General features: G+C 35.8%; 1 protein-coding gene across 2 annotated transcripts in view; it reads left to right on the top strand.

The window, feature by feature from the left end:
- Positions 1-979: 979 nt before the first annotated feature.
- Positions 980-16,560, top strand: part of LOC109059479 (tropomodulin-2-like) — a 39,510-nt gene continuing 23,929 nt past the window's right edge. Inside the window, exons 1-3 of one of the 2 annotated variants that reach the window (XM_042743678.1) lie at positions 980-1,130; positions 6,866-7,041; positions 7,919-8,075. In XM_042743678.1, the coding sequence (XP_042599612.1) occupies positions 6,916-7,041; positions 7,919-8,075 (283 nt within the window). In that variant the 5' untranslated portion in view covers positions 980-1,130; positions 6,866-6,915. Of the gene's footprint in view, positions 1,170-6,865; positions 7,042-7,918; positions 8,076-16,560 lie in introns of both variants that reach the window. The other variant, XM_042743677.1, reaches the window with a different exon arrangement.

Below are 16,560 nucleotides of genomic sequence, written 5' to 3'. Positions count from 1 at the left end.
TTGACTGGTTTCTCAAGCAGTATAGCTAAGTTCATTAAAAGAATTATCACACAAAATAGAAAATGTGCTGAAAATGTCCTTACCCTCAGGCCATCCAAAGATGTAGATGATTTTGTTCCTTAATTGGAACAGATTTGGGGAAATTTAGCATTATATCACTTGTTCACCAATGTATAAACAAGGCATGTAGAAGTAGAACAGTTAGTTCCTATTTTTTATCCCTGAGTCTGACATAATTTCCTCACACACTGTTGAAAAAGTACCTGGCACTGATATTCTCTGATGACTGATAGACTGATGGCTTGTTCGTCACTGTGCAACATGAATGGACTTCTTTCATTATTAAAACAACATATCACACATCCACATAAGATTTTAATAACTAATAAGTTATTAAATAAGTGGACAAAAATAGGTATTTCTCTAATCATCTGACATTCTAAATGAAGCAAGATCTTTGCTGAGTCTATTATACAATGTAGAGTGTAGTTTCTCCTTGAAGAATGCTTTGCAATGCCTCACCCCCCTCTCTGGGGATTTTATTTCAGGCTGACGGCACTCATTCAGCAGTGTGTGCACTGATCTGACCAGTTTCACTACAGGTCTCCACAAGTATCTTATTGCTTGCTGATATTCGTAAAGGAATGATTTGGAAAAATATTCAAATAAAAGAAATACTAAAAAGGATGATTGGTATATAAGCCCCTGAAAATTCTCATTTAATAACAATATACATTCTAATTGTAATAATTAACTTATTGACAAAAACTCAGAACAATTAAGAAAATGCAAAAATTCAAATAAACAAATATATATAACATTAAAATACTCAATAAACAATGAATAATTCAATTTTTAAATAATGACATAATCGCGCGAATAAGAATGACGCCATCTGTGGACTTCATATCCCATGCTATTTTGTGCCACTAAAAGTCTGCATTCTCTGATTGTAGAGCACGCCCATAAACCATAGTTCCCGCCTACTGGAAACAAGCAACCGTTCTGATTGGCTGTTGTGCATGTCAATCACCAGGGCATTTCTAGCGTCTGGTTTCCTGTGTTACCGCCCTTGAGCTGAGACACTGAAGACGGGTGCCGGAGTTTTTTTGCTTTCCGACCAGTAATAGGTCAGTAAAGTGTAAAACGCTTGCAGGAATTACACTAAGGTAGGAAATATGTTTCGTCCTCTCCAGGTGTAAGGTTAATATCAAGAGAGGGGTCATAAATGTAAATGTTTGTGTAGTTCAGGGGTTAGTTGGCTAAGCGCTCGAGCGCTGATATCCGTATGAGCGCGAGCAGATGGGCCAACCGTTTACGATATTACAATTATCAAAAATGTCAGGTTATCTCATAATTATAGAACACCTAGTCCATTATATATACTCATTTATATATTAAACCAGATACAAGATTAAAACTAATTAACACATGCTTCACTGATTTTTTTTAATGAAGGTAAGGCTTTGAATCCATATGTGATATGGACATCCATCATAGTAAATCATATAACGTTACTCTCATCATAATAACTTTGATTCAGTCATAGCTTAATTACAGTAAAGTTGGACTAAATCACACAATGCGTATTTTAATTATGAATGCTGTATCTCAAAACATTATTTATGACTCACTCACTGTATTATAAATTATTATTAAAAATGCGCTGTGTAAATGACGTTTTGGCCATATCTGTGTAATAATTTTCCTTTTCTAACGTTACATTAAGTTAGTTTAATCATGTAAATTCTGCATGGGAATCCGTTGAGGAGTGATGCAAACGCTACTCTTGATTGGAATATGCACGCGCTGGTGATGATGCTCAGACCTCGCGCAGGTCAATTGTATGTTTAAAGTGACCCATTGTTGTTATTATTATTATAATTATGCTGTCTGGCACAGATGTGAGCGTGAGTTCTTTTTATAACGGGTGTGGTCTCCACCCGGGGCGTGCCTCTGCGTGCCATTAGATAACTGACTCATGGGATTTATGCACAGTATAGTATAACGCAAAATTAGCGCACTGTTCATAAAACCATTGTGTGTGAGAGAATGAAAACTATTCCCAAACGAGCATGTTCTGCTTTTAGAGATGATGATGGATGCTTTGTAGACTATCTATCTATCTATCTATCTATCTATCTATCTATCTATCTATCTATCTATCTATCTATCTATCTGTCTGTCTGTCTGTCTGTCTGTCTGTCTAGTACAGACTGGTACAGCTATTCAGTTTTATTCAAATTTATTTCTGTAGCATTTCTTTTCACAATGCACACTTGAGGTCAAATTTTAAATAAATGAGACAAGAGCTGACATGAGATATAGCACTGCAACAGTTTGAAGAATCTGTGTAAGAACACCCCCTGAAGGTTGGACATTTGTAATGAATTTTCCCTTCCTGAAATGGCACTAAAAGAGCACTTGTCTCAAGTAATGTTGCTAGATGTACCTCTTACACAATAAACATTTCAAAACCCACCCTCCATCTGGGTTCCATAAGCCTCAATCTTTGAGGAAGTGATGGATGAGAAAGAACCGGAGAAAAGATTCTTAATGTTGTCACTCTCAGGAGCCCAGCTAATTTGAGTTTTTATTAATTAATTTTTCCTTTTCTAGATTAATGAAGCAGATCTCCTCACATTTACTCTTTTAAGTTTAATTTGAGTTTGAGTTCACACTGAACTAATACTGATAACATTAATTCAGTTACATACACTACCTTACAAAACATTTTAAACTTTTTTTTTTTTTTGAATACTTGAATCAGCAAGGATGCATTAAATTGTCCAAAGTGACAGTAAATACATGCATAATGTTTAATATACCACTACTAATAATACTTTTTATTATTAAAATTATTTTTTAATGCTGTTCAAAGTTTTTATTTGCCACAGAATTCTGAAAAAACAGATATATGGTATTACAGGAATAAATTAAAATGTATTTAATATTCATTTTAATATATATTAAAATAGAAAAGTTTTTCATTTTGAAATATGTTGTCGAATTCTAAGAATATTTTACAATATTGCAGTTTTGTTTGTTTTTTTATTTAAGAAATGTCGTTATGGTGATCGTAAGATTTTTTTTTTCAGAAACATTAAAAATCTTATTTTTTAACCAATATTAATTAATATTAAAAAAAAAAATAAAAAAAAAACCTTTTTTGTTATTCAGAGCTTTACTGATGTATTACTTTTTGTGTGTTCTGGTGGTTGTGTGACCTTTTGCCCTGTGTCTTTTCAGCCTTATTATGGATTTGTCCTGTAATGCACTTACAGCAGACAGCAGAGGAAGAAGCAGTGTTGGCTTCCTCTGTATTTTTGTCTTTCTGTCAGATTAAGAGGTGTTGATAAGGTTTGTCTGATGGACAGCCAAAGAGTATAACTGACATAACTAGATTTTACAGTTTCTAAATACAATGAACAGTTCAAAAGTCTCTGCCTTGATGCTACCTTGTGGTTAGTTTGATTGTGGTTAGTAGATTGTCAGAAGATCCCACCCCAGCACTTCTGAGATTATCTGGTTTTATCGTAGTCCACAAGGAGAAAAAAAAAGGCAAGTCATATTGCTTGGATAAGTAATCAGAAACCACTCCTCTACACGCCACACAAATATAGGTATTGATTACTGCAGCAAAGTTTAGTATTTAGGTTTAGGGCTTTGTTCAAATCCCCAACACCACTAAATATGAGTATCCTAGCAAGGACTTAGCTTCCCTGTGTAGAATAACACCATCTATACATTTAATGTGGGAAAACTCTTAAAAGATTGTCATTTTTGTGATTTTTGAAACTCGTCACTTTGAGTCATTTTGTATTGGGACGTGTTCTGGAAAAGGAAAGAGGCTTGTGGTTAAGGATCTTGGCTGGTTGCAGGTTTTATCTAAGGGGCAAACCAGGATCAGAAGAGCTACTGAATTTGTTCTAGTTTTAGCACCATTTAACCCTTAAGCCACTTAAGACCCTGTTTTCTCCTGGGTCAACTGTTCCTTTGTCCTCTGCAGTAACAGATATTGTGAGTAGGGAGGGAATCCTTCAAATCTGCTGCTAGTGCATAACTTCCTCAACACAGCTTTGACCTCGTTAAATTAGAAGTTAATGGGAACATTATGGATCTTTACCTCATGAGGGTCTCACACACTTCACCTTAAGACTTAGAGTTAAGCTGACGCCAATCCTGCTGAGAAGCCCAATGACATTTTACTGGATTTACCACGGATTTTTCTTAGTCTTAGACAAAGTCTAATTTACTTAGCCATTAAGTACTCATAAGTTAGGCTGAGTTGAACATAAAGTCTCACTGTGATTTGCTATTGAGTTTGGCTTAACATCCAGAGCACTGCATTTAAAACTTTTCATGAAAAACTGCTGTTTTCACTGATGGATCAGATTCTCATCTTTGGCATAAGTGCCAGTGCAAAAGAACTCCCCCCAACAGCAATACAGTATTTTATTCTCATGCAACAGTCCAATTTAGTGCTTTTTTTTCACTTCACATTTACTATAAACTCTTAAACATTGACTGCTCTGTTTAGTCACTGTGATTAGTCAGTCACAATAGCTCAAGTAAATGAGCTGTAATCATAACAAAGAAATACTTTAATTGCAGGTGCTGTGAATAAACTATAATCTTGGGCTGTGGGCTTTCCCAGGGATTGTCATCACGTACGTTGGCAACATCTGATTATTCTTTAGTATGCACTATATTCGATCACCTAGTTGTGGGCCAGAAATGACAGTTTGTTCATGAATTGGCAAATAAATGACATCAGCTTTTCCTGGAGTATTTTTGGCTGCTGGAATTTCCTTGTGTTTTATGGGTCTGATGGCTGACTTGAGCTGGCAGGGCTTGATTTAGGCTTCCCTCTAAAAAACCACAACCTTAAAGTCACAATTTTCAAAGCAAAAATCAAGACTCCTTGTGTTCTGTCTTGGTGTTTCTGAGTACGTGTCTAATCTGTGTGTGATGGACCTGACTCAACCAGTATTGAGTTATTATAGTAAACACAGGCTTATTTGCTAGCTGCTAACCAGATTTTTAAAATATGTAGTTTTACTCATCTCCTGAAGTGATATGCAGATCTCTCTCATTTATTAGTGGAAAAAAATTGTAACCTCAGTTATGTTAATGTTTGAACTTACTATTACAAGATATAGAGTGAATTTGTTTGTTTGTTTTTTTATTTTTTTATTTTTTTAATTTTTTTTAATGCATTGCATATGAATAGACAAATAGACTATATGCATGGTCATGTCCACGCTTAGCCTCATGCTGTGGTCACACTAGACTTTGAGCTCGAAAAATTATGGACACTGTCGTGATAATACAGCAAACTCTGCAAAGTCTTTATGAATTGAAGTCAGTGAAAAATAAATTGTATTTTGTCTTCAGTGGCAACTGCAACTTCCATTACAGTGCAGTGCAGTGTATGCAGCAGAAAAAATTAAGTGCATTACAAATAACCAAAACAAATTTTGAATAAGTGTTGCAGGAGAGGATATTAATAGTTATAACTAAGGGTATTTAAAGCTACTGGAACTCATTGCTAAAATTGTTGTTTTATATACTAATGTAGTAGTATATGTAATATGTTAAAATGTTATCTTTACTATAGTTGACTGACTGTAGTAAAAAGAAAAAATACTACGACTAAATTTTCCAAACAACTTGTTGATGTGAACATGCCTTTATTCTAATGGCGGGACATTCTTTAATTTTTATTAAATTGTTAATATTTAATCTGTGAATCAGTAATAGTATAATGAAATATGTATTATAGGTTTTGCATCAGTACATTCTAAAATCTGTCAGCATATTTTTTCGATATTTTGTAATGCAAGTACTGAAGTACGTTACTGACAAGCTTCATATACAGTACAGACCAAAAGTTTGGAAACATTACTATTTTTAATGTTTTTGAAAGAAGTCTCTTCTGCTCATCAAGCCTGCATTTATTTGATCAAAAATACAGAAAAAAAACAGTAATATTGTGAAATATTATTACAACTTAAAATAATAGTTTTCTATTTTAATATACTTTTAAAAAAAATAATTTATTCCTGTGATGCAAAGCTGAATTTTCAGCATCATTACTCCAGCCTTCAGTGTCACATGTAACATCCAGTCTATCACATGATCATTTAGAAATCATTCTAATATTCTGATTTATTATGAGTGTTGGAAACAGTTCTGCGGTCTAATATATTTGATGAATAAAAGGTTAAAAAGAACTGCATTTATAAAATAAAAAAAAAAATTCGAATAATATATATTCTAATAATATATTTTCTTTACTATCACTTTTTATCAATTTAACACATCCTTTCTGAATAAAAGTATTGATTTTATTTAAAAAAAAAAAAATTACTGACCAGTAGTGTATATTGTTATTACAAAATATTTATATTTTAAAAACATAGCTTCTTTTTTTTCTTTTTTTCTTTTTATTCATCAAAGTATCCTAAAAATGTATCACATGTTCTGAAAAAAATAATAAGCAGCAGAACTGTTTCCAACTTTGATAATGAATCATCATATTATAATGATTTCTAAAGGATCATGTGATAATGATCCTAAAAATTCAGCTTTGCATCACAGAAATAAATGATAATTTAAATTATAATAACTTTAAAAACAATTATTTTAAATTGTAATAATATATCACAATATAACATTTTTTTCTGTATTTTTGATCAAATAAATGCAGGCTTGATGAGCAGAAGAAACTTCTTTCAAAAACATTAAAAATAGTAATGTTTCCAAACTTTTGGTCTGTACTGTATGTATCACATTAGTGTATGTATTTTTGACCAGAATTACCCATTTACCTCAGACAATGAATGAATTTTTCTGTGTGCAGGCATCTAATCAAACTGGACTGCAGTCTCTCTCTGACGGACAGTGTGAATCATGGCTCTTCCATTTAAGAAAGATCTGGAGAAGTATAAGGAGATCGATGAGGATGAGATTCTGAACAAGCTGTCAGAGGAGGAACTCAAGCAACTGGAGAGTGCTCTAGAGGAGATCGACCCCGAGGTGAGACACACAGACACCTTTCTTCAGACTTTCAGATGAGCAGAGGCAGTTGTAAACTCATGAATGTCTCTTTGCTTTTTGCATCATATAGCAGCTAATGGAGATATACCAGATCACACTGCTAAAACAAAGAGATCAGTTATTAAAGGGTTTGTTCACCCAAAAATGAAAATTCTGTATGAATTACTTTGTTCTGTGAAACATAAAAGAAAATATTTTTAAGAATGTTGGTAAGCAGTTGTGTGGACAGGCTAAGAATTAAAATTTTTGGGTCAACTGTACCTTTAAGCACATGCAAACTAAAAGTATGGAGGATCAGTCCTAAAGATGTAATAATTTGTAATTAATAATAAGTTGTATGGAGTGCAAAAAAACAGAAACAAGGACCCTTTTTCCTGGTAATTCACTGATAAGTGATGATGTAATTCACAATGTTGTCATTGTATAAATGGGTGTGGTCATATGTAATTTTGAACTACAACTATAAAGTAAAATCACTTGTTTATCAAAGTGTTAAAAATGGCCATTTTTAAATCTGCCTTGAGGAGTTTCTGTTATGACCTCTCATAAACAACTTTGTATATGTTTGTTTATGAGTAAACGGTGCTCGAGTTTGCTTCCAAACACAAGAGCTTTCTCTTAAGCAAACATATCTCAGCAATTTTTCCTATTAAACAAAAATGTAGTAAACAACACAATTTTGACATGCAGTGTTCATGTTCAGATCTGCCTATCCTCATTACCAAGCAAATGCAAATAATAGTCTGTATTTAATTAAAAGGTAAGCAATTAATTGGGTGTAACTTGGCATGAAATTATAAGATATAAAAGTTCAATAGTACGACTGGTACCACGTCTGTTCTGAATCTTTTTCCAGAATGCTTTGCTGCCAGCCGGCCTCAGGCAGAAGGACCAGACCGCAAAAGCAGCCACCGGTCCTTTTAACCGCGATAACCTGCTACAGTATCTGGAGAAAGAGGCTATGGACTATAAAGACCGAGATGATTACGTCCCCTTCACAGCAGAGAAGAAAGGTACAAGGATGATATGTTTGATATTAGATACCACAGTGGACATTAACAGAAACACCATTAAAATATCTTAAGACATAATATCCCAGTTATTGGAGATTAGCTACATTAACTGTTTAGTAAAATTTTAATAGTACGGCACAGTTTAGAAGAATCATTTTGATTGAAGATCTAAATTTTCAAAACAAAACTGTCCTTCACACAAATATGTAAAAACGTCACTTACTGATCCCCATGTTATTTCAGACACTTATGACTTCATTTCCTTCAGGAACAAGAAAGATGTTTAGTAGAGTAGTTATAGTAGATAGTTGTTATTTTTACAGCTTAAAGGGTTAGTTCACCCAAATATTAAAATTATGTCATTAATGACTCACCCACATGTCGTTTCAAACACGTAAGACCTCCGTTCATCTTCGGAACACAGTTTAAGATATTTTAGGTTTAGTCCGAGAGCTTTCTGTCCCTCCATTGAAAATCTATGTACGGTATACTGTCCACGTCCAGAAAGGTAATAAAAACATCATCAAAGTAGTCCATGTGACATCAGAGGGTCCGTTAGAATTTTTTGAAGCATCGAAAATACATTTTGGTCCAAAAATAGGATTGTCTTCTCTCCCGGGTCTGTTGTGAGCGCGTTCACAGCACTGCAGTTTAGTGATATCCGGTTCGCGAACGAATCACTCCATGTAACCGGATCTTCTTGAACCAGTTCACCAAAACGAACTGAATCGTTTGAAACGGTTCACGTCTACAATAAGCATTAATCCACAAATGACTTAAGCTGTTAACTTTTTTAACATGGCTGACACTCCCTCTGAGTTCAAATAAACCAATATCCCGGAGTAATTCATTTACTCAAACAGTACACTGACTGAACTGATGTGAAGAGAGAACTGAAGATGAACACCGAGCCGAGCCAGATAACGAACGAAACATTGACTCGTTCTCGAGTCAAGAACCGTTTCTGTCGGACGCGTCCGATTCGAGAACCGAGGAGCTGATGATACTGCGCCTGCGTGATTCAGCGTGAAGCAGACTGACACACAAGCGCGTCTGAAGCATCTTTTGATGATTGATTCTAAACTGATTCTGTGCTAATGTTATGAGCGCGGGTAAACCGAAGGCTTGAATCAAGGGCAATCATCGCCAATGACATCATTACGTCGAGCTCAAAAGAACTGGTGAACCGTTTTCGGCAACCGGTTTATTGAATCGAACAGTATGAAAGAACCGGTTCGTGGAAAAGAACCGGACTTCCCATCACTACCGGTGATCCGAAAACCGATGCAACCGGTTCTTGACTCGAGAACGAGTCAATGTTTCGTTCGTTATCTGGCTCGGTTCAGTCAGTCTACTGTTTGAGTAAATGAATTACTCCGGGATATTGGTTTATTTGAACTCAGAGGGAGTGTCAGCCATGTTAAAAAAGTTAACAGCTTAAGTCATTTGTGGATTAATGCTTATTGTTGACGCGAACCGTTTCAAACGATTCAGTTCGTTTTGGTGAACTGGTTCAAGAAGATCCGGTAACATCAAGTGATTCGTTCGCGAACCGGATATCACTAAACTGCAGTGCTGTGAACGCGCTCACAACAGACACGGAAGAGAAGACAACGCTGAATAAAGTCGTAGTTTTTGCTATTTTTGGACCAAAATGTATTTTCGATGCTTCAGAAAATTCTAACGGACCCTCTGATGTCACATGGACTACTTTGATGATGTTTTTATTACCTTTCTGGACGTGGACAATATACCGTACATACATTCTCAATGGAGGAACAGAAAGCTCTCGGACTAAATCTAAAATATCTTAAACTGTGTTCCGAAGATGAACGGAGGTCTTACGTGTTTGGAACGACATGAGGGTGAGTCATTAATGACATAATTTTCATTTTTGGGTGAACTATCCCTTTAAGAAACAATTGGCCTAGGAGCTGCCTTCTGTTCTTCTTATTTTATGGAGATGCCAACCTCTGCAGCTCTACCACTGGAGAAATAGCAACTGTCAACTTGGATCAGATGTGCCTTGATAACCAGTCACATAATAGCCTTTGACGTCATTGAATTGCCGGCTTATAATTGCAGTTATATGTCAGTTGATTGCCATTTGTTGATACCATAGAAATGAATTGAGACATGCTGTACACTGAATCCTACCTGACACAAAATTGTCAGTGATTTCTCTTAAGAATACTTTTTTTATCCTCAAATATAGATGAATTCGAAATGAATGTTTAATGGGAAATATGTTGAAGATTAGCCAACACGTTGTCAGTTCAGATAAGTTGTTTCCTCACAAAAGTGATTTATACAGCGTGAAGCCTCTTCTCCTTTGACATCCATTAAAAAAATGGCCTATGGTCTTTTTGCTTATTTTTGCTAACCTCCTGGACGCTCTTGTTAAGACACGTTTATGGCTCCTTACTTTCATTTGGAGCTTGAACCTATACGTCACTGTACTTTTTAGCTTATATAAAGTCATGCAGGTTTGCTGAGTAAATAAATGCAAGAATTTTCCTTTTTTGGGTGAACTGTTCCTGTTATGTTGGTTGGTTTATCAGCATTGGCTGCATCCATACTTGCATGTTCTCTGAGGGTTCTTGTTTTGAATAAGTACCTACTTTGCAAACTTCCACATTGTATGAATGTAAATCTCAACGTACTGCATGCATCATGTTGTTATTGTCATGTGACCTTTGGTGTCACTTACGTCACTTCACTGCCACTCACAACTCTTCTCCCGTGGCTCCTCATGGGATAATAAAGAGTACACTGGATGCACACTTTAGAATCTCACAAGAAGTAGGTACTTTTTTCCCTACAGGTAATGTGAATTCGGACATACTACTTTTTTCACATACTGTTTTTAATTTACTATATATTAGGGAAGTAAAGATTCAGCCATTGAGGGGATTAAGCATGCAATGGAGTGGTGTATCTAATGGTGTTGGTAGAATCTGGTTGCTGTGGTTTTGTAGAAGTGTTCAGAGCTTTTGTCATAATTGTCCCTGTTCTCTTGCTGTGTGTGAGTGAGAGTGCTGTATCAGCTCCTGTAGTGATTTAGACACTGCTGTCTCTGCAGGTATGATTAATTAATACCATCTGTTCTTACATAACCATACACACACTGTGGCTCGGATGCTCCATATCTGTCTGTGTGTGTGTAGGATTGCCTGTGTGTGTTGGCTCGTCATGCGAGTTTCCCACCCAGTATATACTGTACACACTGATTTTCATCTGAACTGAAGTTGCTGAGGAACACATGCTGATACACAGCATCATTATGCAGATAGTGTTTGGAGGAACAGGATCTTTAATAATGAATGATATTATACTGTCTGACTGTAATGCTGTAAGTTTAGCTCTGTATGTGTGCATGTAGATTGAAGGCCTTTTCGAAAAAACAAATATTCGGTGTGATTTACATATTAAATTGGAATGATCAGCTGTCTCTTTGGACTGACAAGAACATTTGCATACCGTCAGTTTTACAGATTGTTTTTACAGAGAGGGGTTCAAAGCTCTTTTTTACATCGAGTATTTTGCTATGTAATGGTGAATAGTAGAGGAAGAACTCGGAACTTGCCCTCTGTACTCTTGTATTTGGTGTTATTTGTTAAATACAAAAATCTGATTGACTGTTTGAAAACATTTAAATACTATTTGACTGACTTTATTCTTTTCTTCTTTGAATGTCAGAAACGGAAAGTTATATGTCCTGGGGTAACCAGGGAGTTTTCATTCAGCCCATCTGCTGTTTTTATGCATTGGTCTGAAATGACAAATTGCGTGCCAAAATCCAACTGAAATGTCCCGACGCACATTTGTGTTAGTGTGACTAAATTTCCCTCCAAAAGTTGCTAAATCTGACCGAACCTCCCCCTCTTCAATTGCAAAGATTTTTTGTGTAGTAGTTATTATAATTAGCTTCATTAAAATAATAATAATAATAATAATAATAATATATGCCTATGTTGTGTCCTTATTTAGATATTTGACTGTACAAAAATGAAAATTCTGTCATTAATTATTCACCCTCATGTCATCTATGAAAAACAAATTGTGATATTTTTGATGAAATCCAAGAACTTTCTGACCCTGCATAGACTGCAACGCAACTCACACATTCAAAGCGCAGAGGGTTGCAAGGACATCGTTAAAATAGACCATGTGATATCAACGGTTCAACTGTAATTTTATGGTATGAGCATATTAGGTACGAGAATACTTTTTATGTGACTTCGTTCAACAAATGTTTTTGTTTTCTTTGTGCACAACAAGTATTCTCGTACCTTCATAAAATTATGGTTGACCCACGGATGTAATACAACAAACTAAAAAGGCAATCTAATATTAAAGGTGCACTCAGTGATTTTTGTCAAACGATGTTGATATTTGAAAGCACCAAAACAAACACGCCCATACCCCAACAGGACCTTGCCCTTATTTTGAAATCTTCGCCCCACACTTATGTACACAACAATGGCAATGATGATCCCGTAAACATGTTAAGAAAACATTTAAATACTATTTGACTGACTTTATTATTTTTTTCTTTGAATGTCAGAAACAGAAGATTATGTCTCCTGGGGTAACCAGGGAGTTTTCATTCAGCCCATCTGCTGTTTTTATGCATTGGTCTGAATTGACATTGCGTGCAAAAATCCAACTGAATTGTCCTGACGAATATTTGTGTTGGTGTGACTAAATTTCCCTCAGGACCTTGCCCTTATTTTGAAATCTTCGCCCCACACGTACGTACACAACCATGGCAATGACGATTGCGTAAACATGTTAAGAAAACATTTAAATACTATATGACTGACTTTATTCTTTTTTTTCTTTGAATGTCAGAAACGGAAAGTTATGTGTCCTGGGGTAACCAGGGAGTTTTCATTAAGCGATTTTTGTCAAACGATGTTGATATTTGAAAGCACCAAAACAAACACGCCCATACCTTAACAGGACCTTGCCCTTATTTTGAAATCTTCGCCCCACATGTACGTACACAACCATGGCAATGACGATCGCGTAAACATGTTAAGATGACACAAGCTTATTAAAACAAAAGCCAACATGGATAACCTCAGCATCTGATTCAAGCCCTTCCTGTTCCTTGAGTTCTCTCCAGCGCTGGAGAGCTGCTCCGATATTTACGAGGGTCCTTGCCTGATCGTTACCCTTCTTTATAATGTTTTGTTTCTCTGATAATTTCCTCCTTTTTTTATCTGCCATCTCTCTCTATAGTTGATCTGCTAATATCTGTCCTGTGCACTCAAATTGAGCGCTCTCTTCCCTCTATCATTACAAGACATGTCCCCTTACTGCTGATTGGCTACAAGTGAGTTTTGGGACTCGGTCCGACGCTGTCATCAAAAGCATTTTTCAAAAATTGCTGAGTGCACCTTTAACAAAATCCAGTTCTTTAAATAATTCTGAATCCAATTTAGCTTTAGTAAACCTGAAATGACAATAAATACACAGCTGTCACATTACAGTTATAGGTTATATTTAATATCACATTGTTATTATTCAGGCATTAGTTATTAGGCAGTTTCCTCATAGATCTATGCATCTTAAATGAAAATTATGTAGAACACCTCCTGCATAAATGACCTCCGCATGTGTGTTGTTTGTTAATTGGGATTCCTTCTAATTCTGTCAACAAACAGGTCCCACAGAAAAAAAAAAAAAAATCAGTATTCCAGTAGAAAAGCACACTTAACAGGATAAACAGGTAAATCATACCAGTCTGATCAGCAGTAACCTGTGACTCACGTGAGAAATTATTTTCCTGATTGATGGAACTGAACGCTTAAGTGCCATTTCCATATACCAGAGTCCATTCTGATATTATTTGTTGCCTGTGGTCATTCTCACTAATTGATTGTAGTAAATTTAGCTTTATGAAATTTGGGAATGTTTCCAGGCATTTTCTGGACTGTCAGGAAAGTGAAACTACAGGAAGAAATCTAAAGATAAAGTGTCTTTAGAGTATGTCTAATGTTTCTCTCCTGGGCACAAGCTCCTCGTCTGTTAAATCCATCATCTCGGATGGGTTTTGGATTTCTCACACTCAGCATACATTAGCCTGTAATGGATTAAAGGGATCATATGATGCGATTTTAAGTTTCCTTTCTCTTTGGAGTGTTACAAGCTGTTTATGAATGGATAAGATCCCTAAAGTTGCAAAGACTAAAGTCTCAAACCCAAAAATATATTCTTTATAAAAGTTAAGACTCGTCCACGCCCTCCTAAAATGCCTCGTTTAAACACGACCCCAAATGTCTACGTCACGATGTGGGAAGATTTGCATAACGCTGCCCAAAGTTCACACAAAGAAAGAAGGCGTAACTTTATTTTTGCTGCCACCGCCGCCGCCATGTTGTGAAAAAGCTGTGTGTTTCGTTGCGAGAGCAAAAATACTTTGTTTGGCCTTCCAAAAGAGGACACGACTAGAAATCAGTGGTTAAGTTGTATTTACAAAACTTTTCCAGAACAGTTCAACCCAAATATTCCGATGTGTGCAGCGCAATTTATGGAGGACTGTTTCCTGATCCTGGAAGAGTAGACTACAAAGCTGGCTGCTCTGACTCACAGCCTGTAAGTACTTTTACATATTTAAAGGATTTGCCACTGGCGATTCAAATGCAAGTTTTGAGCAGTGTAGAGCAGCGCTTGTTGTTTGTCATTTCTCTGGTCACAAATACAGACATGGTTTTATGTTTACATGGCGCAATGCGTAAAAAGACAGTATAAGTCATTATAATCAGTAATTATGTCCCCACTGGATGCTACAAATGGCTAGTTTATAATGGGTTTTAATGTTTTTGTCTCATCACTCTGGGACTTGGCATCACATTATGGTAAGGGGCGTAACAACTCCGTCACACGCTTGAGGTATTCAGCCAATCACAACACACTGGATAGCTGGCCAATCAGAGCACACCTTGTTTTTCAGAACGATGAGCTTTGTAAAAATCAAAACGTTTCAGAAAGGCGGGGCATAGAGGACAAACAAAATGTACAGTATGTTGAAATTAATGTTATTTTTTTTAACCTTAGACTGCATAAACACATTTCATTACACCAAATACACAAAATAATGTTCTTTTTAGCAACATCATATGACACCTTTAATACACTCCGTTTTTACATTAGTGTGAACAGTAGTGTGTGCATAAGTGTTGTAGCCTCTTTTCCAGTTCTAAGAACAGTAAGGAATCGTTACAGTTATATTTCCACTTGAGCATGGTTTGGCACGTCACGATTACAAATATTTTTTTTTCGGTCTGAAATTTTCAGCACTGTTGGAGAACGGTTTGGTCTGATGGGTGGAAAAGTGGCCAATTAGACTGATTTACATTAATTTGTTTACAGCTCAGATTTGTAAAAATCACAAGCACACACATAGTTATACTGTCTGTCTTTCTCACACACCCTTGTTCTATTAGTCGCGGTTCGTTTGCGTTGTGTAATGTACTTTAGGTCACTGAATGCTAATGTCTCATTATAACTCAAGCGTCCCTGTGTCTGCTTACAGTAGAAACAAAATAGTTTAGAAGTTGCTTTAGCATACATCTGTTGATTTGTTATTTATTTATTTTTATTTTTTTAGAAAGTATGCATTAAATCTATCAGTGACTGTTAAGACTTTCACAACTGCTTTTAATATTGATCATTATTAGAATTTAAGAATTACTTGAGCAACAAATTAGCATATTAGAACAATTTTAAAGGATCGGTTGACACTGAAGAGTAATTTCTGCTGCAAATTCAGCAAAATTTAGATTTTAAATGATATTCACAATACTATTGCTTTTACGCTATTTTATATCAAAGAAATGCAGCCTTGGTGCAAATCTTACAGAGCTTAAACTTTTAAACAGGGTTGTATTTTAAATTAATTAGATATTTTGTGCCCAGTTTAAATTTTTAATTTTTTTATTTTTTATTTAGATCGGCACATCTCAGTTAATACTGATTAAGTGGTTTTTGCGGTGTGTCGAAGGTCTTTTTTTAACTCTCAAGTGTTTTCACAACTTCTAGTTTAGGATTTGCTAGACTGGAATTTGAGAACATTTGTTCAATCTCAATGTCTCAGAACAAATGAGGATATGGGAAGTGCTGGAATTCCTCTGGGATGAAGTATAAATGACCCTTAGAGATAGAGAGAGAATTTGAGAGATATGCATCTCTGCCAAGTGCTTTGTATCTCTTTCTTCATACTGCATGTTTCAGTGGTAATACAGTCAGGGCGGGTACACATGACACAAAAAGGGTTTGCTGCTGAGGCATCATTTGATACACCTCAGTGGACAAATCTGTTATAATGAGTGAATGCAATGGAAAACTTGACTCCATGGATTTGTTGATGCCCATGTGTCTTCTCTCTGATTTTCTCTATTTGCTCTGCTTTCCTGCTGAGGGCCTTTAGAGTGCAGCTGGCTATGGCAGCCTGTGCAGAAAGACTTGTACTGTACTG

Source organism: Cyprinus carpio, chromosome B18, assembly GCF_018340385.1.
Source record: "Cyprinus carpio isolate SPL01 chromosome B18, ASM1834038v1, whole genome shotgun sequence".
Taxonomy (NCBI): domain Eukaryota; kingdom Metazoa; phylum Chordata; class Actinopteri; order Cypriniformes; family Cyprinidae; genus Cyprinus; species Cyprinus carpio.
Note: the sequence above shows the minus strand (reverse complement) of the source record. Positions and strands in the feature narration are given on the sequence as shown.